At 44.0% G+C, this 25,101-nt stretch overlaps 1 protein-coding gene and 1 long non-coding RNA gene across 4 annotated transcripts in view; one reads left to right on the top strand and one right to left on the bottom strand.

Moving 5' to 3' along the window:
• Positions 1 to 7,054, bottom strand: part of NR2F2 (nuclear receptor subfamily 2 group F member 2) — a 13,284-nt gene extending 6,230 nt beyond the window's left edge. Inside the window, exons 1-2 of one of the 3 annotated variants that reach the window (XM_069866980.1) lie at positions 7,048 to 7,054; positions 6,464 to 6,525 (exon numbers count right to left, since the gene is read on the bottom strand). In XM_069866980.1, the coding sequence (XP_069723081.1) occupies positions 6,464 to 6,506 (43 nt within the window). In that variant the 5' untranslated portion in view covers positions 6,507 to 6,525; positions 7,048 to 7,054. Of the gene's footprint in view, positions 1 to 795; positions 2,176 to 6,463; positions 6,647 to 7,047 lie in introns of those variants that run through there. The other 2 variants (XM_069866979.1, XM_069866978.1) reach the window with 2 other exon arrangements.
• On the top strand, positions 3,852 to 25,101 carry LOC138725775 (uncharacterized). The gene is made up of 3 exons (XR_011338305.1): positions 3,852 to 5,857; positions 22,034 to 22,218; positions 24,911 to 25,101. It is a non-coding gene; the product is annotated as an uncharacterized lncRNA (long non-coding RNA).

Genomic DNA, 25,101 nt, shown 5'->3' with positions numbered 1-25,101 from the left:
CACTTACTCCTGGGCTGCTCCTTCTCCCCCACCCGTCCCTTCTACCCCCTCCTGCCTCACCCGGAGGGATGAGAAAATAGGAGGAAGAAGAGAAAAGTGAGATAATAACAATCAGGAAGGGCAGGCACGCGGCAATACACACACACACACACGGATATGTGTGTGTATGTATATATTTTTTTAAAGGAGGAAAAATCCGTCTGGAAATCCACAGTGGAGTGCTGTAGAGCCTCGGTAGGGTGAGTCCCATTGTAATAGTAATTTGAACCGCCTGTGTAAAATTGCAATCTAAGGCAGGGTGCTGGGGGATATATATATGCGTGTGTGTGCATCTCGTGAGGCTCCGTGTGTGTACACAGAGACACGCTCAGAGCTGCTTGGGGGACAGGGGGTAACGCTGGGCATGCAGGAGGAAACGTGAAGGAAAAGTAACCACCCGTCAGAATGATCATCTCGCTCTTAAGCAGCGTGAAACTAAAAACCCACTTCCAATAAACCTCCATCAGCAAAATCAAAACAAACACAAATCAATTACGAGTGCAGGAGAAAGCATGCAAGAACCCCTGCCTCCCCTGCCCACCCTCTCCAACACCTCTTTCTTTCATTACGAGAAACTTTCTGTCTGTTTATTCGAGGGGTGAGAGGGAGGGAGGGGAGGGAAAGGTTCTGGATGGGTTTAGGGAGGCAGGTTAAAAATAAGAAGAACAATAATTAAAAAAAACAAACCCAAACCCAAAACACAAACCCAAAACGCAGCGAGTGAAAAAAATTGCAAAACAAATGAAATCCCAATACCTTCCCGTCTCATGCCAACTTTGAGGCATTTTTTGAGGCGGCAGTACTGACACTGATTGCGGTGGTGCTGGTCAATGGGACAGTTCCTGTTGGCACGACAAGTGTAGCTGAGATTCCTCCTTACACTCCGCTTGAAGAAACTCTTGCAACCCTCGCAGGTAAACTGGCCATAATGTTTGCCACTAGACTTGTCCCCACAAACCACACATTCAATGTGCTGCTGCTGCTGCTGCTTGTCTCCTTGGCTCTGCTGGCTCGGCGGGTTGGTCTGGGCTGGCGTGCTGGGAGGGCCCCCGGGCCCCGGGGTCTGCGGGGTGTGCGGGGTCCCGGCCGGAGGTCCCTGCACCGGCGGGGCTTGCGAAGGCTGCGTTCCCTGAGCTCCGGGCACATCGTCCTGGGGGTCTCGCCACGCACCGACTACCATTGCCATATCTATCGGACACCGTTGCCAAACTTCCTGTTCCCCCTTTATTTTCAAAGTTTGTTTGCTTTGCTTTTCAGATCAGCTTTGCAGCAGTCTTTTTTTTTTTTTTCTTCCCTCCCCTCTCTCTCTCTCTTCCCCCCTCTCGCTTTTGTTGTTGTGTCTTTTTTTTTTTTTTCCTCTTTTTCTTTTTTTTTTTCAGGAGGGTCGGGGTTGGGGGAATCTCCCGGTACCGGCGAAGGTGCAGAAGCACGGGGCGATGGCGGTGGGTGTGCGGGGGGGCGAGTCGCGAGTCGATTGTCTGGGCTCCAGGAGAGCAAAGTAAAGGGGTGGTGGGGGTGGGGGAGAGAGGGAGAGAGAGAGAGAGAGGAGAAAAAAAAAAAAATCTCTTCAAAGATCTCCCTCTCTCTCTTAGAGCTGATCTGCAGCAGAGTAGTTGAAGGAGGAGAGGCGGGTGTCTGGGGGCCAGGTCCAGGGAAGCTCGCAGTCAGCCATTCAGGAAAGCCATCAAAATAAGAATGAATAAAAGGTTAAAGATTACACACACAGCGGAAAAAAACACGCGCAGCTGAGGAGACTTTTCTCGGCGCGGAGAGCGGACGGTCTCGCCGTAGTTTTTGGAAGTCCAGCTTGCGGCAGCAACATCAACTGCGATCGCTTTGTTTTTGTGGGCTTTTTTTTTCCTCCTCTTTCCTCCTCTCTCTCTCTCCGCTCTGTTCTCTCCTCCCTCCTTCGCTCGCTTTAATTCTTCCTCTCCGCCGCTCCGCCCGGGCGCTGCGCGCTCGCTCTCTCTCTCTCTCTCCCTCTTTTTGGCTCGGGGTTGGTGGGGGTTTGGTAATTATTATTAATTTTTTTTTTTTTGGTTTGTTTTGCTTTTTTTTTTTTCCTCCTCCTCTCCTCGCTTTATTATTACGATTGTTGTTATTATTAGGAATCGGTTAGGGCCGCCGCTCCCGCCGCGCTCTGCCCCGGCTCCGCCGCTTGCCCTGGTGCCGCCGCCGCCGCCGCCGCCGCCGCCCGGGTGCCGCCGCCGCTCCCGCCGCCGCCGCGCTGCCTTATGCTGCTTGTGCCGCCTCGCAAGTGGGATCTCGCCTCCGCGCCGCCGGTGCTCACGGCGCGGGCGGGGGGAGGGGGGCCGCGGGGCGGGGGGGAGGGAAGGAGTCAACTCGCCAGCGCAGCGCCCAGCCAGCCAGGATGATAAAAGAGGAGGAGGAGGAGTGGAGGAGGAGGAGGAGGAGGAGGGAGAAAGAGAGAGAGAGAGAGAGAGGGGAGAGAGAGGGAAGGATCATAACCCAGCGCGCAGCATCGCGGGGGGAGAGGGGAAAATCACCGCGGGGAGAGCGCCCCCCCCCCAAAAAAAAAAAAAAAAAAGCGTGGCGGGGGCTCCCCCCTCGTCGCGGGGCGGGGCGGGGCGGGGCGCGGCGGCGTGTGGGCCGAGTGGCGAGCGCGCTCCCCGCCGGCCGCTCGCCCCGCTGGCGGGAGAGTGAACTTTGACACGGCTGCTGCAACTTAGCGCACGTCGCCATGGCGACCCGCGCGCCTTATAAGGCAACCCGACCGGCGTTTGACTGGTCAAAAGCTCACGCCACGCCCCCCCCGCGCCCTCATTGGGCCGCGGCGCCCTCGCGCCGACCGCCATGGCCGCCGCCGCCCGCCCCGCCGCGCGGTCCTAGAGAGCGGCCGCCGCCCCGCCGCGGCCACCGGGGCGCCCCCGCTCCCCTCTCTCTCTCCCTCCTCTCGCTTCTCGCTCCGAGCTCCCCTCGCTCCCTCCTCTCGCTCCGCGCTCCCCCGCTCGCCCCGCGTCCCCGCCCGTCGGGGAGACGGGAGCGGAGCGCAGCCGCCCCGCCTGGGGCACGGCCCCGGGCGAAAAGCAGAGACCCGACGTTCCAACGAGATAAAACTCCACTGAATAAAATAAAACCGAGCCCCGCCGGGGGGAGGGGAGCGGCCGGGGTCGGGCTGCCGGCGCCCTCGCGGCTGATCGGGGGGCCGAGCATCCCCTGGCCCCGGGGCGCCGGGACCGGCCGCTCGCACAGCCCCGTCCCCGCGGGGTGACGGGCGCCGCGGCTCCTCCCGAGCGCTCCTGCCCGTGCGGGAGCCTCTCGCGGGGCCGAGCGGAGCGCGGTTTCCCGCAAGACCCCGTCGATCCCTTCCCCTCAGCACGGCGGAGGGAGAACCCCCCGCTCGGCTCCGCTCCCCGGAGCGTGACACTCGCGTCTTTTCCCTTCGCAACTTCCACAAGCATCGCTATAGAGCGGCTCGGCTCGACCTCTCCAACTTTATTTTGCGGTTTTCGGGTTTGTTTTTTTTTGTTTTGTTTGGGTTTTTCTGGCTCACGCGCCCCCTGATGCGGTAACAACCTGTGAGCCGTAGCGGGAGCCCCGCTAAATAGGGACCCGACCTCTGCCCGCGGGGTGGTTGCTTATTTCCCGCTGAACGGAGCTACCGGGCAGCGGAAAGCGGACTTTGAGTGCATCTCCTCGTGCGAATGGCCAAAAGACACTCGGACAGGCGAAGAGACGGGGGGATGTAAAAGAAAACCGGTTAAGATAGACAAATAAATGCCCGGCCGGACTGTTTCTCGCGTGGAAACACACGCGTCTGTGCGCGCTCGCGTGTAGCCGGTCACCGAGCACGGGGACGCGGAGCGGTGCGCAGCCCTGCGAAGGATTAATCGCCCCTCACCTCCTCACACCCTCTATTTCATGTTGCCACATGCACACCCCCTTCTGCCGCAGGAATAATAGATGGGGCTAAAGCCGCAGGTGCTGAGATGATGGGAAAGTTGTAAAAAGCACCTAGACTTGACAATGTCCTGCCTAGAAACCTGGTGTGTGAAGACCCCACAGACGAAGATGTTCTGTGGCTCAGTTTCAAAGACAAGGCTGCAGCCTTCCCAGTAATCCTGAGAGAGCAAAAAAATAACCTTTCTCCGAAACGGGGACCAGGAGAGACTGGAAAGGCGTGAGGGGGGAAAGGACCTTTCCCCGTTAAAATGTGGGGAACAGCTTTGTGGGTTCCGAATAACCCAGAGCCAAGGAGGTCACCTTTGGGCGAGGGTGGGAGAAAGTGGGGGTTCAAAAAGCAGAATAAGTCACAGATTGTTGCTGATGTTGAATTTCCTGAGGAAAAAAAAAATCACCCAGCCCAACACCAACCTTTCCTGTCTTGAATCTGACAAAGTAAACAGGATTAATTCACCATATGAAAAAACATTAATGCCATCTTAACAAACGCAGAAATCAGAAGAGAAAGCGGTTTTAACAGGACGTACAATATTAATAGTTTGAACGTATGATCGTAAAAATGAAAAGCCATTGATACACGCTTAAAAGCCGCCGTATACGCTGATTGCTCAAGCATTAATGAAGAATGCCCCAGATTAACTATTTGCTCTTCGAAGGATGCAGCAATATAACTGTCTATTAGCACCATTAGATGCTTTGCTATTTTTTTTTTGAAAACACCCCTGCGAGTGGGTTGAGGCAGAACAGATGAATGTAAAAATGAACTGCAGCTAATTTCGCTAAATAATACTCGAAACCTGAGCGCCTCGCAAAGAAGGGGAGATTCTCAACTGTCCTTCTCCGAGCCTAATGACAATAGAAATGCTGTTCTAAAAGTAAGACCGTATTTGTTTTCCAAATAGACAAATGCATCCCTCCTGCCATTTTACTGCAGATGTAAATTTATTTTAATGAGAGGGAGTAGAGGATTTATTTTGCCAAAATAGAGTTGGGGATAGAGCCGGTGTAAATCTTTAGGTTTTAAAAAAGAGAAGGAAGGAGGGGGAAGCTGCTTTCCTGGCAGAAAGCTGCCTAACAGTCCTCTAATTCTTTCTAGATTAAATCGCAATATGAATACAGCATCGAACAAATACCGAGTTTCGCTCTGAACTCAGTGGAAAGCAGTTACGTCTAACAGAATTCAATGAATTCCTCTTCTCCCTCAATGTAGTATGTGTGTGTTTTTCTCTTCCACCACACTGAAGTTCCATGAATAGGGAAAGTGGCTCCTATTGTGTGCCTCTGAACTTCCAAGTCAATGCAATTTTTAACCACTGGCTTGTGGTACTTTGAAAATCACCAGGGGCTGTCAGAGTTGGGTCCTCTGAAAAATTTACAGTGCTAAATCAGAGCATATGCTGTGAGAGAGGAAAAAAAATTGCTTAAGATTGGAGCAAGTACAGTATCCGGCTGCCCCCTAGTGTAAGTCCCTCATCCGCCTAAATCCAACTTTAAAAGAAAAGGATCTCTTAAAGGGAAACGACTTTTGGCTCACGTATGCGTACGAGAATGAAACTTCTGTACATTTTAATCTGATTAATTCCTAAGGATTTAAAATTAATTGGCTTGGGCACTCCTAGACCGGACTATAAGATTTCTGCATCAGGGTTCCTACGAGCGCCGTACCGAATAGGTGTTTTTAAGGGATACTGGTAAGGGATGGGGGGGGGATCCTGTTTTGTGATTTTTTTTTTTAAAAAACGAGGAACGGTGCCTCGCATGATGTTGTCAGAGCAAAGCACTTTTGCAGCTTAAAGTCAGATCTACGTCTTTTGCGATAAGACTTAAAAAAAAAATAAAAGGATAAATAATTGCCTTAAAGCCTGAGCCGAACTGCCAACCACACCTTCGGATGGTGAGTATATTCCAGCTTCTTTCCATTGTACTTGCTTAGCCGGAGAAGGGAGCGGAGGGGAGAGGGGATCTCGGCTCTATTACCTTCACCACAGACCTTTTCCCTTAAATAAACGCTGCCAGCTGCACACGGCGACACAATTCTGTGCAGTTTAATACCTATCTCTTAAGTTCAGCGCCTCGTCCTGCCCTCCCCACCCTCCCATCCCGCCGCTGCCCCAGATCCCCGGGCAGGGGAGGATGCACCGGGATCTGCCTCCCGGACTCCGCTTTGGAAATGACTTTGAGGCGCGTCGCCTCGGACCTGGAAGCCGATTCCGGTCGCTGGGTTCGCTGCCTTGTTTGTTTGTTTGCTGCTTGCTTTATTTAGCTAAAGGACGTGCTAACTGACGGTGCTGCAATTACACATACTTGGGTCTCCCCCCCTCCCCTCTTCCCCTCCTTAGAGCAACCCACGTAACCTTAGAAACGATCGTTTAAGACGCACGTTAGCTAACATTTGCTTTTTTTGATTTTTTGTTTTCCTTAAAAGAGAAACACAAGAAACACAACACATTGCCCGAAAAAAGTGTCAAAGAAGAAGAAAAAAAACTATAAGTAAACATACCAAAACCATATTTGCCTTGTTCAAGGTCCCAAATCGCTTGCATCTTCCTTTTTCTACCTCTCCTTTAGTTTGGCAGGTGAAACAAACAAACAAAAAAAAATAATCAGACCGCTGTTTGCCCCCCAGAAAGATGTGCGTTGGGTAATTAAAGAGAAGTCTCCTTCTTGGTGTTTATCTAAGCGATTGTGCAAACTGATTAAAAAAAAAAAAAAAGTAAAGTTACAGCCTTCGAGGGGGGGGAAAAAAGGAGGCAAGGTGAAGGGAATAGATTTCCCACAACCTAAAGGGAAGTGCTTTCGATGTATTATTAGCGATCAGCCTTGGGAGAGAGGAAAAAAAAAATCCTGAACACACTCTAACTTTACACAGACAAGATTTCAGGGGGGGCTTTGTACATAGCTGCTTAGGAATGTGCGCCTCGCCTTTAAGAAAAAATCCCCAAGCCCAAGGTAGGAGATGTCTTTGAGTGATCCTTGTCTCTCATTTCATTCCTTAGAAGGAAGAGCGTCTCGCTACACCTTGTTTGGAGCTGGAAAGGCGAGACTTAAAAAAAATACATATATTAAAAAAAATTCACAACCCACCCTTCCAATTGGGGAGAAAAAAAAATAAGAAAGGGAAATCTCCTAAGTTAATGACTGTGGGGGTAGGTTGGATGCGACCGATTTCAAACCCCCCCTACCCCCCCCGCCGTTCTCACCTCCCCCCTCCCCGGCAGGGAAAAGAAGAAAAAAAAAAAAAAAGCCAACCGCAAACAACTACAGGCTGAACTATCAACACATGCACCGGAGGGGAAAAAATATATAGTGTCCTGTGTAGGGTCGGCAGGGAACGCAAGCACACGCTAAAGCAAGTTGGGAAAGAATCCGAGCTAATCAGCAATCCCTTTCTCTCTCTCTCCTTCTCTCCCTCTCCCTCTCCCTCTCTCTCTCTCTCTCTCTTTCACTGCCCCTGAGATCCCAGCTCGAAAGAGGTACTCCACATTTTTTCATTACCAAAAATCCGTTGCAATAATCATTTGTTGCTAATTGAAACCCTTGGAGACATTTTTCCCCACCCCCTTCACAAACATGGCAAATTTTAGACATGGGAAGCACGTTTAGTTTTATTTTATTAAAAAAAAAATACGGTTAGGAGGAGGCTGAATCTTTCACCCACGAGAAATATCAGCCCCTCAAGTCCCCTTCCCCGGGGGGGACGGGGACGGGACCCCAGTACAGTGAGGGCTTGGGAAAATTTGGAATACATTATTCTGCCTTTGGCAGGAGAATACTCTCCAACTAATGGATTCCTGTTCCTTTTTGTGCGTGTGGATCAGTGTGGGGGGTTTCTGGAAAGAGGGGTGGTGGTCGTGGTGGTGGGGAGCCGAGCTTTTATTTTAAGAAACTGTTAGGGTAAGAAGTGTGTCATACTTGACAAATGGAACAAACGCTCTTCCATTTCTTGCTTGTCCTTGCCTTAAAACAGGAATTAAGTTAACCACAGTGCTGCATGTTAATTGCATGTTTACTGGGCTAATGAAAATTACAAAAGGGTTTTGCCACCTCGATCGGTGATGAAAAAGTATGAAGGCGATTGTCATTGCAGCCTTCGGGGAGGGCCGGGGCGGGGGCCAGCGGGGGGGCCGGGCACCAACAATATTGATCAGAAGAAGGATAAATCTTTTAACTGCTCGTTAATACCATAAATATGGTCAACACAAGTTTCCACTCTTGTTAAGTCTAATCAGTACATGGAAGATGGAGACACAGCCCACTTAAATGAATTTTTATTATTGCCAGGGGGTGCTTGCATCTGTGGGCTCCCTCCCCTCCTCACTTTGCGCCCCCTCCAGTCCCAGATCCAAAATACCCCCTTGCAGAAGAGCATCGTGAAGGTGCAAAGAAAGCAGAGAAGACAAATTCAAGCTTTTCATCCTTTCCTCCCTTTTCCAAATATTCCTTTTCTGTAAAGATGAACGGGTCGTGGTGGTGAAAGCCTAAAGGGGGACACCCCCTCCGCACAATTTATTCCTGAGATCCGTGGACTAAAGGATGACCTAGCAATTCAGTTTGATGATAAACCATTTTCATGCTTGAAAACAAACTGCCAAATTAAACCTAAATGGAAAAAGCAGTGGGAAAGGTAGTGGGAGCTGGACATTTTGAGATGCCCCCTCTCTGAAAGGAATTGTTTGGCAAAAAAAGGAGGGAATGGTAATTAAATGGAATAAAGATGATTAATATCCCAACCAAAAATAATTCCAGGGAGAAGTTTCCCCCCTCCGGTGTTGCCCAGCCCTGGATTTGAAAACTTTGGCCCAACTTGTGGCGATAGCTACAACTTTGCTCCGCAGGGGTCAGAGGTGAGGGCTATTTTAACCCTAAAAGCCTGCGAGTGACCAAGGTTGAGGCTGGGCTCGCAGCACTAATAGCCATAATTACCTCCTCCCCTTCCAGGGACATTCCTCGCAGCACCAGTGTTAAACGCCGAACTGAAGAAAATCATGGAGTTGAACATATCTTGGGGGGTAAATAACAGCAATATGAAGGAATTTCAGAGCTCTCTCTTTTGCTTGGGGGTACAGAAGCGCCCCCCCCCCCCCTTTCGTCCCCCTTTTCCCCCTCCTTTTCCCCCCCTTGCCAGCATTCCCAAGGCGCTGGGTCTTTGTCTTAGAAGGAATGGAGTGTCTGAATGGTGTGAAAGGGACAGAGAGGGTCGCTTCAAATCGATTTTACTTGTCCTCTCTGTCTTTTCGGATCAACGCCCTTCAATGGACACATAGGTGCTCTTTCAACCAAAAACTTGTGCAACATTTTCTGCCTGTATTGGTGCTAAATACAATAAATGCTGGGCAGATTTTTTTTCTTTCTTTCCAAAGCAGAAAGCACCCTAATTAAATTGTTTTATACGGACAGTCAAGACAGACCAATTAAGTATGCATTAGTATAAAGATATATTCGAGAGATAAGCGCTCTATAGGAGCTCTGTCTAGGCAAGGTGTGTAAAGTGTCCTCTTGAAGAGAGGCTGTAAGCAGGGTTTCATACGGATTTTTCCCCTCCATTGCCTCCTATACTCGAGTAACGGACTGAATAAGTTAGCGAAAAGCCATTAGTGAAAGTGGTTTCTAAACAAAGTTAACAGGTGGATGTAGCTGGTTTTAGATTTGAATAACAGTCGCACATCTGTAATACAAAGCCATATAAATATGCAGCTCCTATGCATGGGATGTAGATTTACAGAGACAAACGCCTTCGCCCTATAGCTTATGTGCAAATGCACACACAGGGAAATAAAAGAAATAGCTGTGCACTTCTGTGGGCTGCAGGACATGATGTGAATGAGCACACACGCACATCACAGACATAACTGTGCATCTATTGTGCATCAAAGCCAAGCACACGCACACCAGGCGTAGCTGCCTCGCCTGGGTATGCTGCACAGACACCGAACCCGGCACACAGACCTGGGGTAATTACAAGTGGAAATATTTCCTATTCGAGGCATAGGCTTTCCCAGGAGTGAAATAACAGATCAGGGTAAAACACACACACATACACACACGAACTTCTCTTTCTGTCCATTTTATCGCCCTGGGAAAGCTCTCGTGTATGGTTAACCACAGGAACCGGGCTTTAAGCTCTTCTCCATTTCCATTATTATATTTTTCTCTTCATCGCAGATTTGCCACGTCGTTCAAAGAAAAATAAAAAAAAAACCCTAAAGAGACAAATAAACAAAAAAAGCAATCAGCCCCCAGCCCTGCCTCAGCCTGATCCTGGGGCAGGCAGAGCTGCGGGATGCGCTGAGGAGGAGCAGGGAGGTGAGCTGGAAGTTGCTGGGGCGCCCTGCATCCCCGGGCACTTCATCACCCACCCGAGAGGCAGAGCAGTGGGAGCGAGCCCGGTGCCCGGAGACGCTGCAAAGAGGGACCGGGAAATCGCCCCTTTGTCGCGACATCGCACTGCGGGGGCAGGACGGGTGTTTGCTGGAGGGGTCGGGGGAGAGGGGACAGAGGGGCACGGGGATGCGGAGCAAGAGTGCGGTCGCTGCCCGGTTTGATATTCATTTTCTAGCAGCGCTTTGGAAGTGCCAGCACATCAAAGAGAGATGGGAGACGGGGAGGAATAAGCCATTACCCAGCTTAAGTGCTTTAATGTCACGGTAAACAGGTTAGAAACAGGCGTTTTTAAAGCCTCTATTTCTCTTCACTGGTTGCCTTCAAGGATAAATCATAACAGCCTGTATGGGGGGCAAAGGATTCATCTAAAGGAGATCTCAGCAAGTCACTACCTGGACAATAGTCCACCTCCTGTTGGGTTGCGTATTGATCAGGAGAGGAGCTGAAGATGTCGCCACACTAAATATTTACTGATCACACACAAATAGCCGGGACTTGAACGATTTTCTCCTGTGAGGAGAGCAGAGAGAGAAGGGTAAATCATTTTATTAGTGTGTATAAAGCAAAGAGCACACTCTGGCTTGGAGTGTTTTAAGATGTGTCTTCGGCTGGATGAAAAGAGTTAGGGAAATCGATATGGAGTGATTAGACGAGCCAGTCGTGTCAAAGAGAGAGGCTGTGAATTTCATGGATTTGGTTATACCGGGAGGGGGAAAATATATCGAGAGATTAAAGGGAGGAACCCATTGTAGCAGAGCCAATGAAAAAATAATATCTAATCAGACCCGGCAAAGGTAGGGACGGGATGAGACCCATTTTTCTAAAGAAACACGTCAGCTGAAGAGGGAGCAGGGGCACACATCAAAGAGACAAACATGGGGAGAGTAGGCGAGTAGGAGCCTAGAAATGCTATAGAGCAAATCCTGGAGAGGCAGAGAAAAGTCACCTCTGCAGAGCGATGCTGAGACACCACGAAAATGGGGACAAAAGACCCAAAGACCCAGGAGCGAGGGGAAGGCGAGGGTTGGAGTGAACGGGCGCCTGACTTCGAGGTGAAGTTGAGGGGTCTCCAGCCCGTGTGTCCATCAGGCAGAGAAGTCTGCAGCAGCAGAAGCGAGGGCACATCCAGCACAGATACGAGGGGTTTAAATCCTCCTACAAGTTTGTCCTCCCCTTTCCTCCCCCCCGCACCCCTCCCCAGGCAAATGTGGTGAGTAAAATGGATTTTAGCGTTTAACCACCTCATTTTATCCACGTAATGACAAGGCTTGTAATATGTAATCTACAGATTACTGCCATTCGAGGGTGACCACAAATGACACGTAAAAAAAATAAAAAAAAATAAAAGAAATCAGCATTCCTGCAAATGACAAAACGGCTAAAACCAGCCCGTGCTTTAAGCATTGAAGTTTGGGAGTTGCTCTAGCAGGATTTTGCCGGTTCTAGGGAGCAATTCAGTCGTGGTTCAGGTACAGCCCTGGGGTGTCTCGGTGGATTAAGGAAAACTTTGCTGGAGACAAGCAAATGTCTAAGAGCCAAAGGGCAGAAAGCTGGGAGCAGGGCAGGGCTCTGCCAAACGACGTTAAAATATGTTCTTTAGGGATGCTCCTTTTGTTTTCTTTTCTCGGAATCACTGATGTTTGGGCCGTGTTCAGCCGCTACCTTCCCTCTGTGTATTTGTCTTTGGCAGAAAATAGGATGCGACTGCAGAGAACTGAGTCAAAGGAGCGAGAGAAAGTTTGAGCCGCACTTTAACTGATGCTGATTCCTGGGAGGGAGGAAAGACATCTAAAGCTAGGAACCGAGGAGTAGGACCGATGTGAAAACAGCTTTTCACTTCTTCTCCGAGTGCTAATTTTGCTACTGTAAACAAACACTGAAGTTAGAAACAGCTGCAAATAGCCTGCCGGGCACCCGGGGCTCAGGGACGGGGTGGGGGGAGGACTTTTGTTCATCTCTCGGGCTGAATTTCACTCAAATTTTGCTTTATGCCGAAGGCAGAGTGGCTGATGCTGTTTTTGAGTTGTGGGGCAGAAAAGAAAAAAAAATATATAGGCATATTAAGTGCATTTCATGCGAGTCTATAGAGTGCAGGCAGCTCGGCTGGATCACTAATGCAACAGGAAACCTCGGGATAGACTCAGCCTAATTAACAGTTTTCCATAGCTGAAGCGATTTTTAAGAATCCCAGTGGATTAGCCCAATATGTTCAGGTGCGAGACTACGAGGGCCTATAACTCCTTTCACTATAATCTTATAACCTCCTTACCTAATTCCTTAGATTGCAGATAGGAAGAGTCTGACCCTGGAGGTCGTAAAGAGCTTGGTTTCATTAACCCTTCCCTCCCCAGTGCTGCTCCAAGGTTAACTGCGCCAGGCTGGGTGTTTGGAGGAGGGAGGGCAAAAGAAAGGGATTTGCAAGAGGGGTCGATCCGATAGGGGGCAAGGCTTAAAATGATTTCTGCTCCCTTCATCCCCCTCCCTTGATCCAAAGTAAAAATGGAAATGGAAAGGGAACTTTTTTCTTTCCCATGCACCGGGAGCTGCATAAATGTATGGATATTTGTGAGACAAGTAATTCCCTTTACAACGTTTCAATTTTTTTAAATTTTTTTTTTAAATATGGAGGAAACGAAACATTCCAGAAACATCAGATATCGCGAAAAGCAAAGCAATATCTATCTTTAAGACCAGCAACAATCCTTTGAACTTCTTGTCCATAGTGGAGCTGTAATCATTAAAGAAAAAAAATGTAGCAAAGCTTCTCAGACTGCATTTGCCTGGTAACACACGTGGTTTATATTTTAATAGGTAGTTACATTGTATTGATTCAGGGTACATCATTGATGTTGAAAGTTAATAACTCTCAAATTATATCTATCTGCCTGGGTACGTAATTGCATACACAGTATAGCACTGTAAGAATTTGCATTTTGTAGCACATTTTTTGTTCTTAAATCTTTTAACACGTTGAACTGTTCCTTTGAAGAAAATGCTATTGCACTACATGTTTAAGGAAAAGATGCTTCTAAACTATATGTTTAAGCAATTAAATTGTTGAGTGAAATACAGGTTTCTTTGTATTCCACACAAATCTTGCCATACGCCAATCTTAACCTATACATCTGAACTGGTTTTTTTTTATTTTCTCCTAGTCAGAAGACAGAAATATGTGAACTGCTGAGAGAGGGGGGATACTTTTTGGTAAGTATGTTTAGTTATGATCTTCAGATACAGTTATTGTACTTTCAGATTCTTTGCATACTAATTGAGCTAGCAAACAATATCCCAGCTGAATGTCTCCACTCCTTCCCTATCTAGCAAGCTCTTAATATAGAATTCTATTGTAGCCATCCTTCTACTAAGTGATGTAGCTGAGGAGTCAGCAAAAAATAAAAAAAATGTTAAAACCAAGTTATAATTGCTGCCTTATATCTGACTCCTCTTCCTTTCCGCAGTCCTAATGAACCCTTTAAGTTTTTTTTTTTTTCATTTCAGAGTAGTAGATCAAAAATAATTAGCCGAATCAGAAGCAACTATAAAGCTTGAAATAATGTTTCTAAATATTTCATATTGCTACTTCTAATACTAGCCCACCTCTTGAGAAAAGGATCCATTCTCTATTTATTCTGTGGCAGTTTATAAATACAGAAAGATAGATCCCTTTTTTATTTCCAAGGCCTGCCTCAGTGATGACATAAATAGTGATTGAGATACTAGGAAAAAAATGATAAAAAAATAAAATAAAAAGAAAACCCTGGACAGGAATAGAGACAGATAGACACATGACTGCATCTGAACAATGTTACGTACAACACTAGGGGATGGTAAAAAAAAATAAATAGATTGCATATTTATAACCTCATAATTAAAATACATTCTTATCTCTCTCTCCTCTGAAAGGTTGCAGCTTTCTTGGAAATAGTTTGAGTGCATATTTTAAGCTCCGTGTCCCGAATTGAATTAAGATGAGCTAGTTTACCCAGAAGTATAATACTTGTTTGCAATTTAAGTTTCAACTGCCTATCAATTGCCATATAATTTTCTTTACATTTTGCCTCCTTATGCTTGAAGACTTTATTTAAAATGGCGTTAATTTATATCATATTCTAATTCCTGTTTGTAAGAAATCAGTCAATATTATCCAAAATAATTCCCTGTGTTTGACTGAGATAAATCAGATGAAAATTTGTCACATTAAAAGGGTTAAAGCTAAACTGAAAACTTTAAAGCAAAGGGATACCAGCGAACACTGAAAAATAGCCCACCTGCTCTCCCTTGACAGGCTTGCATTATATCACATGTAGAGAAGCACAAATTTTTGAATCTAAGACCAGTTTTAGTTTTTAATAGGAAATAATTACATGGAACTTTATTTCCAGAGAGAACATTGCTTCCAGCTACAGTATTTTCCTTTGATCTAAGTATTAACTGGTAATAAAATAACCGTATTTTGGATCCTAAGCATATTGATGCTTAAAGGAATGTTATGCTTTCAATCAAATTCTAACTTTAGATTATATAAAGGTATTCATCCTTCTTTTGTCAGAAACCAATTTGCTCTTTTACTCCTGCAGCTACTCACATGTGTTTTAGTATACTTCGTTATTTTATAGTAGAATTCACACTATTGAGATGGAACACTTTTAAATGGAGCGAGGTCTTGTTCCAGCCTGGAAATCTGGGCTGTTTCTCATACAGCCCCCCAGACTAGCCCTTCTTTACACTTGTTGTACACTACCAGTACAGCTCCTCTCTGAGGGCGACTATCGTGAATGTCTTCGCAGCAGTATTTTGTTTTAAATCTTCAGATTTATTTATTTATTTTTTAAAAAAACCTGGAGAATCAATCATTTGGACCCATCCTGAACAATTAACCTCCCCATTATATTACAGCCCCAAGTGCAGTACTTCATAAAGACATGAAAAGAACATCCCAGACACCAGGACCCGAGCCCGGGCTTGTCACGGAGCATAAAAGGAGAGAGAAGGGGAGTTTTTATCTTTTTGCCCCACTGAGTCTTAATAGTTCTAAGTTTCAGTGTGACAATAAAACAGTTTTGATAACATAGCTCATGGGTTTCTCTGCCACATAAAGTTTTCTTAATAATAAAAAAGAAGAAACTTTATCCCTGCTAAATTAAAATAGGGCAGATGTTGGATATGGTTCATATTAGCCAGCCTTTCACCCCTTTGCCCCTGGCACTAAAGTTCTGACTTTTTCTTTCTACTATGTCTGTTTCTAACTGAAAGGTATTATTCCTGCCCTAGCTCTCTTCTTCTATTTATTTTTTCAGCATCTAAAATTAAACCTATTCATTTAGTAGTATACATTCTATTTCAGATTGCTAAATCTGGACAGAGAGGGGAAACGTTCTCCAAAAAGTGATGCACCACTGACCTTGAAAGAAAACACAAGGCAGGGAAAGCCGTTCTTAAAAGGTTTATTTCTTGAGAGTTTTGTATCTCTGTTGACGTTATAGGGTTAATGGCTGTATTATAACGGGCTTTCAAGGCCCAAGAGGTTTATGTTTTCTTCTGACCATAAGCATAATAAAATTTTAAAGGTGCACAAATTCCATTGCTTTAGATATTTAAAATTAAATTTAAAAAAAATCATTGGGAAACATACATTATAGTCATCAGCCCTGCAGGGAAAGAAGAGGATAGAAAAAAAATACCTCAAACCCAGATAAAAACCCCAGAGTTTTCATGCTCCCTATAAAAAATCCTGGCTATTAAGCTCCCTAGAATAGTACAGCTCTCTTCTCCAGGTCTATGAAGATAGAATTTATTGTCCATTTGCAACGATCAAGTTTAGGCTAATAAAAGGCCCTCTGCAAGCAGAAATGCCCAAGCTGAGGTTTGGCAGAGTTTTCAATAGTAGAGTTTATATAGGATGGAGGCTCTGCACTATTTGAAATTACTCATATCTCAGCAGCCGAAGATGGCTTGACATAGAGAAATAAACGTTAGTTGGCAATGGCTGAAGGTTAATCAACAGTGCTTTCTGAACCGGACGGTTGAAAGAAGCGAAAAGTGAAAGCTGCCCTCCCTGGCCCTTGGCCCTTCCCTTTGCTAAGGTGCTGCTAACTTCAATGTTCTTTTTTTTTTTTAAATTTTTTTTCTCTTCCTCTTTTACTATCTGTCTTTGTGCCTGAGGGCCAGTGAAAGAACACTGCAGATTCTAGATTGCTTTCAGAGTTTCCCTTTGCTGATGATGGATTACCATGTCAATTTAAACGGCATAGGATTAATTTGTTTCAATGATTTCTCTTTAGGCTGAATGCCAGTCTTTTTTCCTATCTCTCTCTTTGCTCTTAATAATAATAACAACAACACCACCAACAACAATAAATTCCTTAAAATGCCCAAACGCTTTCGCTATCCTGCATTAAAAAGACAATAATAGAAATAGACAAGTTAGGTGTAATGTTGCAACACAGTTATAGGCTTGAGTGTTTTTATCTCATTCTAAGGGGCTGAAGCATACAGTCAGTCACATTAAAATGAAATTGGATCCAACGTTTATTCAATAAATACTTGTCTTGTAGGTAATCCAGAGCAGAGTGCTTTTGACACATAAGGACTTAATTTGTCTTGGATAACAAGTTATTAATATGGCACATTTAAACTTGCCACCTACAATAAGGTCATTTAGATCTATAATATGACTTGCAAGAGAACTTCATAAAGCCAGAAACAAAGTTTGAGACTGGCTCGGAGTGGTGGAGCAAGCGCATGGCTCATGGTTTGCTCTTTTCAGAAGAAAGTTCAAAGCAAGTAGGAGCCACCCAAACCCAAACGGCATGAATCTGCTCTTCTTTGAATGGAAAACTTAAATGGAGTGAAGAGGGAAAACCACACATTTTTGAATGAGTAAACTTTAAAACTGTGCTGCGTCTGCTAGCAAACCCATTGCAGCTTTGAAAGTGAAAAAACAACATTTGGTTCTGGGTGGAAATTTGCCCTCATTTGCACCCTACCTCTTCCACGTGCTTTGCAATTTACTTGCTTTTAATAATAAGCGAGGAAGTTGGAACATAATCCACCCATAAATGTTATTGCTGTAATTTGACTGTGCTGTGTTTGTTCATGCATTAGCTGTATATGGAAAGTGAAGTGGGGATGTATGGTTGTGATCCTTGTGCAGCCTGAACAAACAAAGATGTTTTGGTACGTACTAGATTTCAACCCCCAAATACTCTGCAATTGTTTTAAAATTTGGAAAGCTGGAGGTGGGGTGTTTCGTTTTAGAGTTGTCCTGACTGAACGATGCCTGAAAGAGATGCCTCAGGAGGGGAATATTGTGGGCATGTAACGTAGGATGTGTTTTGTGACTGGTGATTTCATCTCGATACTGTATACATGAGTTTTATTGTCCTGGTTTTATGTATTAAGATCTTGGTTGCTCTTGCTCTGGCAGATTCTGCATCTTCAAGTAACTAAATCTCATTTTTAAGCTCTTCCTGGGAAAAAGGTGTTACGTATGACTAGGAAAATGCAGGCAAGAAAGGCTAATTGAATGAAAAGAGAGAATTAGGTTAAAAATAGAGTACAATCTAGTGTCACATTTTCACTAGTGTAACCTGAAATGAAGGTGTCTCCAAGTCCCTAGTGATGCCAGAGTGTTTAGATGTTGGGCACAGATGGAGACACCTATTGAAATGTGTCTGAAGAAGATTAATAGGACTTGTCACTGTTGGGAAAGCACTGCTTTGCTGTAAATTTCTACTAGCACAAGATGAATTACCGATGAATGCTCAGTTATCAACCCCATCACTATCATTGGACACTAAATCAAATTGAGCAGTTATCTACAATCAGAAAATTTCTTTTAAAAATAGGCATACACCTTTAGGCCTAAACTCTTTAATAAGACAATATCCTTTATAGTATGTGTGTGTTCACGAAGGGATATGATTTAAAGTTTCTATACAAAAAGCTTCTGTTCAAAAATGAACTCGAAGTTGAGTGTGAAATCAGGGTTGTCAAACAATAGAAGATATTCAGAAAATACTGATTATGCAAAATAATGTTCTGCTGGAGACCTGATCCAAAGTCGATTTTCATTTTCATGTTGGAACCATCCTTATTTGTGAGGGGCTTTTCTCATCACTCCTCTACCCTTATTTTTGGTGATGATAAAACCCCTCCTCTCTGCCTTAAAGGCTGAGCATCCATATCATATATTAACACAAAATAGCTGTTAGGACTTAGATAGGTGTATAATAATAATACCACCATCCAACATATTTGTGAAATTACAGCTTATTATAATGAAATGGGTGATGGAAGAATTAATGAATAAAATTTTAACTGAGAATATTTCCTTCTCTCCTTCATAAACAGAGGAACTGTCACAAGCAAAATTATCACAAGCATTTACTAGCCCACTGATGAAGTATATTATCTGTGTTTACCAGGTGATGCTGGCGATGACCATGATATTAAATGAGCACCATATATTTTTAGTTTCTAGGATTCCTTTCCCTCTCACCCAGGCATTGTACTACTTTATCCAAGGAGATTTATCATGGCATGTTTTCCAAAGTCAATTTTCCCCTTTTATTATAGACAAGGGCAGTCATTTATGTTTAGAGAGGGAGACAGGTACAGTGCCTTTATCTGATCTGTGTCCCCAGCCGCAGCCTCCTTAATCGACGGCAAATTCCCAATCTGGGGGATCAGGCCCTATCTGGGCTGCTTCTCAGCCAAGGAATGTATCCTTCTCTTCATCACCACATATCTTACCTGTGATGTATGCTACTTTTTGAGGAGGGAGTAATGAACTATTTACCCCAGAGCACAACTTCATAGCCTTTTTGTGTTTCTCATCTCCAACCAAAGCTTGTTATTTACCACCTTAAAAATTTACCCAGCTAAGAGATAGTAGCAGTTATTGTCTTCATTTTTACATCCTAATTTTCATGCAGTGAACATCTTGCATAAAGGCCAGATTCTCACTCAGATGGAAGTTATTAACTTTAAGCAGAACAGAGCTGTTTTCAGCCAGCCACAGCCCATGCTCTTCTAACACAATTGCTTTACAGCATCCCCTTGTTTATTTTTTTTCTTGGGAGGGCATGATTTTTTAAACATGTTTGTTTTACACAGAGCGGCAGTTGATTCCTATTTTTTTTTTCCCCACAAACATGTAAAAAGAATATTAATAGGGAACATTAATAGAGTCAAGTGCAGCACAATGCTAGTTAGGTTGTAGTAGCCGAGAAATATGAACTAGTGAACATAATCCATAAACTCCATTTGGTTACTATAATACTCCAATCTGTATTTATTACAACCCCGCTCTGATGCTTATACAACTGCAATTGCTAGATTTATACAGTCTAATGGTTTCACAATAGGAAAAACCTGTGTTCTTTATCTTTCTTTTCCTGTCCCAAATAACTCCTTCCACATATACTTCAGGCTTCTCTGGACCTTGTCTGGGTTTAATCACAGGCTGTGGGACAAAATGTGCATTATTAAGAAATATAAATATTTTCAGAAGCAATCAAAGGGTTGAAAGATTGATTCGGCATGTAGATTGGATTTAATTCTAAGCAGCTTTGTTCTAATGAGGACTACAGGGATACAAAGACAGCAGCCGCTTATGGCCACCAGTTGGGAACTTTGACTCGCTGCAGCAACCTGTCAAGAATTTCAAGAAACTGCCAGGTATTAAAAGAGCAAAGTGGTGGGGAAGCCAGCGGTCCATTGTTTTCAGTCTCCTTCCAAGGCTGGATTAGGATTTCATAGTCCCTGTTTTACCGAAATAACAATTAAGATTAATTTCTTGCCACCCACTGGGCTAAATCCTGCAGTCCTTCATTCGTGTGAAACCCCTGGGGACTTTATGGGGGGGGCTTAGCCTAAGGGAAAGGTGGTAAAGCTTGGCTGAGCCCCAAGTCCGGCAAATCTGAGAGCCTTGTAGCAATCAGTACTGCTACCAGACCTGGTATGGTTGCTGTTGCAGTGAAATTTTCTGTTAGACTTTGCTACCTGCACTCCTAGACATGACAGAACCTTTTTGAACATCTCCCTGTTGGCTTGGAAGCTCCTCTGTCTTTGCTGGGTGACCTAGCAGAACTGTCAGACTCATCCTGCTTCCCAGGGAAAAGCCTGCAATGTCCAACAGAACATCCTTGAGATGATGCTGAACAAAATGCAACACATGATATCTTTCTCTGTAGACTTAAAAACCCCAATAGTAAAATTTCTGCATGCACCGTGGGAGAGTATCACATCACAGGTACTTGGGGAGCACAAAACCCTGGCAGCTTTCATAAATGTTGAGTGTACAGTCAGAATCACAGTACATACAGGATCAAACACTGACTAGTTTCTCTCTCCCTTTAGCCCCCCCACCCCTTGCCTACTTTTGTCCATAAAAGCAATAGAAAGAGAGAAAGCTTGAATTTTCTGAACTGTTTCACCCATCCACAGCTGGAATTCCAAAGTGAAATGAAAATGCCTTTAAAATCAACCCTACATGGGAGCCTGAGAGAACAAGTTTTTCTTTGTTGTAGGGTATAGTATTATTTGCTGTAGGTTTTTGATATACATTCTAAATTAGGCCTGCAAAGGAATGCTTCATCTTTAATTCATCACTCTCAGCTGAAAGAGATTAGCAATGTCTAGCACGCACCCTTCGTATGGTGCTGACCTCATCAAGTATGGCCTGAAATTAATTAGCCTCATTCATTCCAAATGGAAAAGGATAATGGAGCTGCATTTTAGAGATGACCATCACAAATTGTATGCAGCATATTTAAAATCCCTCCGCCTCCCTTCTCCCCTCCCCATTTAAAAAACTATGTAGATTAAAATTCTTTCCAGAACTTGCAATATGTCAGAATTATCGAGGCATTAGGAGCAGAAACCACTCAGTTTTATTTGTGGAACTGGGAGCCACATTTTGTGTGTCTGGCTGTAAAAGCAACAAGCCTGTCTTAATGGCGTAACACCTGGAATTAATTTGATATTTCCAGGTGCTCTGGCAAACTGGGGCATCAAGAACTTGATGTTTAAACATTCTTCCACTGGCTTGCTTAAATCAATATGAAAGTGGTGTCCTTTTGTCATTCATACATGCAAAGTGCTAGCACAAACTCCAGCTTGGCTTCAGAGTCCTACATCACTCATAATCTAATTAGAAATCAGAGCAGAGCTGAAGCAGCATTCTTTGTGGATTCTTGGGCAGCAAATAGGGATACTTGTCTTTTGTTTCCCTCCTCGATTGCATCGTTCACAAGCTTTCACACCACATCTCTAAAGGTGGTTAGGTGCCTCAAGATGTTGACAGGCATGAAGGACAAGATTATTTAGGTATTTAGGTGCCTACCTCGGGTGATTTCAAATGGAATTAAGCAACTGGGTGTTATGGGGAAAGGGGGAAGGGAGGAGAAAAAAAAAAAAAGCTTCCAGTGTATATGAACAGCTAGAATTTGTTGTCCTAAACTCTAGCAACATGGGTGATGTTTTTTTTTCCAGGATAAAATTGCCTGCAGGGTTAATTTACTGAAGTCTGACACTTTTTACAGAGGTCAGTGGGTATTCAGTTTTGGGCAGTGCAGCCCAGCCTGGGTTCAGTCAGCTCCTCTGTGCCTGGACACGGTGGTGGCATGTGCTCGGGTTGCTTCCCAAGAGACGGGGAAAGTCGCAAACAATGTGGAACTTCCCACAGGAATGTGCAAGATGCCCACGTCTAAGACAATGGTGAGGGTTGGGCCAAAATCCAGATCTAGCCTGGATTCCTCCAACTGAGTAGTCCTATTTTAACCTACGACTGCTGATGGATCACAGCCGTGTGGACCTTTCTCTCTCCTGACTCCCCAGCATCAGATCACAAAGAGGGCCTGAGACAATGCCGTGAGTAAAATACATGCTTTATCTCACACCAAATAATTCGTTGTGAAACTTTGGATTTTGAAATTACAAGGTCAAAATTGCCTGTATCTGCAATGCTAGGGCTTGGGGAATGTTCCTGCATCCAAGTTCGTACATCCAAGGCTGGATACATAGGAGAAACATTTTGTAATAAGTGCTATAATCACCTGATATCCAGGAAAATAGAGACTGATTTCTTTTTAACACAAACAAATATTTATCTTATAAAGATTCCATTCAGTAAGATTGCCATTGAATCCAGGATTGAACCCATTGTTATTAATCCTAAATGAATTCAAGTTTGTCTACCATGAGCAAAGCTACTCACCATCTGATAATCCAAATTTGCTCAGGAAAAAAGAATGAGCAAATGTTAGAAGCAGCAGGTGAAATTGTACCACAGTTATTAAGCCTTCTTTCAGGGGAAGCACAGGATAGATTAAATTGTTATGTCTGGCCATATTGTGAGTCCATGTCAATTTTGTTTGAGATCTTATCTTAGCTCAGACCTGTTTCCTCCTAAATTAAACTAAATGCTGAAGACATGAGAAGCATATTGACCTAAAGATTCAAAATTTTGGATTCAGCAGCCTTCTGATCTTTTGTCCACAGTGTTTCAAGTTGTAAAGCTGTGGAATATTAAATAATCATGATTATTTTCAACTTGCCTAAGTTCGTTTGTCATGCTGAAACACTGGTAAGGATTTTCCTTATGGTTTTTTTTCAGAACAAGATATTGCTTCTGAATGAAAGCTGGGTTCCTTTGCCACTGATCTTACAGACTATGGTCCTATACTAATAATAAGTCTAATACACTAACGATAGTCTGTGATTCTGTATCTGATGCTCTTAATCTCTCTTTTGCAAACACCGTTGTCCAATAAAGCAACAAACAAAAATCTTACAATGAAAATAACCAAACTATGGTTGTACTTTGATCAGCTGTTATCATGGATAAGCAGTTCTTGAGATTCAGAAATGCAGTGTTAATTCACCTGGGATAAGAAATCAAATTTTAAAATGAGCTGAACAGACATTCTTAGGAATAAGTAAGCTTTTAAATAAACCAGCCTTTTAATTCCACCTTTTCTATATTAGTACTGTAAATCAATACAGTCTGCAGTTGGAGAAACCAGATGAGTTTGAATTGTTATAATTAAATATCATATTATTTCTTCCAGCACAGCCAAACAAAGAGTTTTAGTCCTGACACAAGAGTTTTCTAATGATTTAAGCTCCAAGTGGTTCCATCATTTTTTAGAAAACAAATCTTTATCAGAATGCACAGCAAAATTAATCCCTAATGTCAGAGCACTAAAGAGATGGAGTTGTAGAAGAACCCATATTGTTTAGATGCTTTTTAAATACAAACATAATGATGATTCATTAAATAATGTGAACTACTCAGCCGGACTTCCAATTCTCTACATTCATCACTTCATTCAATCCTGCTGTAATGTTGGTTAGTGGTAGACATTAACACTACTCCGTAAGTTTGAATAGGAAGAAAAACAAGGAGAGTGCAAAGCTATATTTTAAGATAGACAAGCAGGATGTCATTGCCAGCCTGAATTTGTTGATGACACCAGGCATTAAGCAAGTAAATCTTTAGCCACTGATGCGACAGTTCACTTACTTTCAGTAATGACAACCAGGAGGCAATGCAGTGGATTTACAACAGCGGGTACTCATGTATTAATGATGGCCACTTAGCCCCAACCACAAAATAATGAGTCAAAATGAAGATTTACCTTTCCCCTGAAAGAAGAGAATTTTTTTTTCTTATTTTAGTCTCTTTTGAGGTGTTCAAGAGTCCGGGTTTGATCTTTTTGGCAGTGGGGAAGGAATTTTGTCTGTGAAGTATCGAGCTCATCAGGTCATTTGGGCAATGTCCATTTGTACCTTGCCAAGACAATGGAGACGTTCAATGGTACAAAAAAACATCCAGCTCCCAGTCCAGTGGTTTATGTGTGAGGTTAGGCCTTTCTGTGGGCTGGGGTTTGTTCCCATTTGTACCAGACATCAGTGACCTGTAGTCGTTTTCCCTAGATCACTGGACATTGCAGATAAATACACACATATGGTGATCTCATGTGCTGAAAACAGAAGTGTGTTGAGCAGTCATTATAGTTCTTCGTCCCAGCTAAATTCTTTGACTCCACTCCTGCAGGATTTTCTTCCCATATATCTTAATTCTACCATCCTTATCCCTGAATAACAACATAAATGAGTACTCTGTAGGTGTAATTACGATAATAGTTCTTTTACCACAAATACTAGAAGCCCGTAACCTGTAATTCACTTTTTCTGATACTCTTCTATTCTAACACTAGACATGTTATTTTAAAATGTCTAGGACCTGAAAGCTAAATTTCTATAGTGATATATAATAGCAATGGAAACTAAGCCTCCTCTTTAGCTCAGTCTTTAGAGTTATGTCACATCTCTTTGCCAACTGGTGCCTTGTTCACCTATAAATATCATACCCACCACTCACAGAAGGAAGCAAGATACATCTCCATCTGTTTAATTATCTATGAAAACTTAAGACATACTAGCAGGTAATGTCTCCTCTTGCATTATTCCACAGCAAATTCAGGGGCAATAAAGGCATTTGCTCTCACTACTGTGAATCTGCCATACCTCTTGTAACACCAGCTACACTTCTTTTCAGGGACAAACCATCACAAGACCATAATTGTAAAGTGTGGGGACCAAGAGTGCAGAGATCGTTGATGCAGCTGGTTCCAAGACCGTTGCTGGGTGGTTGTTCAGCTCTCAGTTACAAGCTACCAGAGGCTGGAGAAAGACCATATGGACTGTTCCTGTCCTTGCTCTTCCTTGTCAGTCCTTTGAGCTGTATGA

This window comes from Phaenicophaeus curvirostris, chromosome 12 (genome assembly GCF_032191515.1).
Source record: "Phaenicophaeus curvirostris isolate KB17595 chromosome 12, BPBGC_Pcur_1.0, whole genome shotgun sequence".
NCBI lineage: Eukaryota > Metazoa > Chordata > Aves > Cuculiformes > Cuculidae > Phaenicophaeus > Phaenicophaeus curvirostris.
This window is presented reverse-complemented; position numbering and strand designations above follow the sequence as displayed.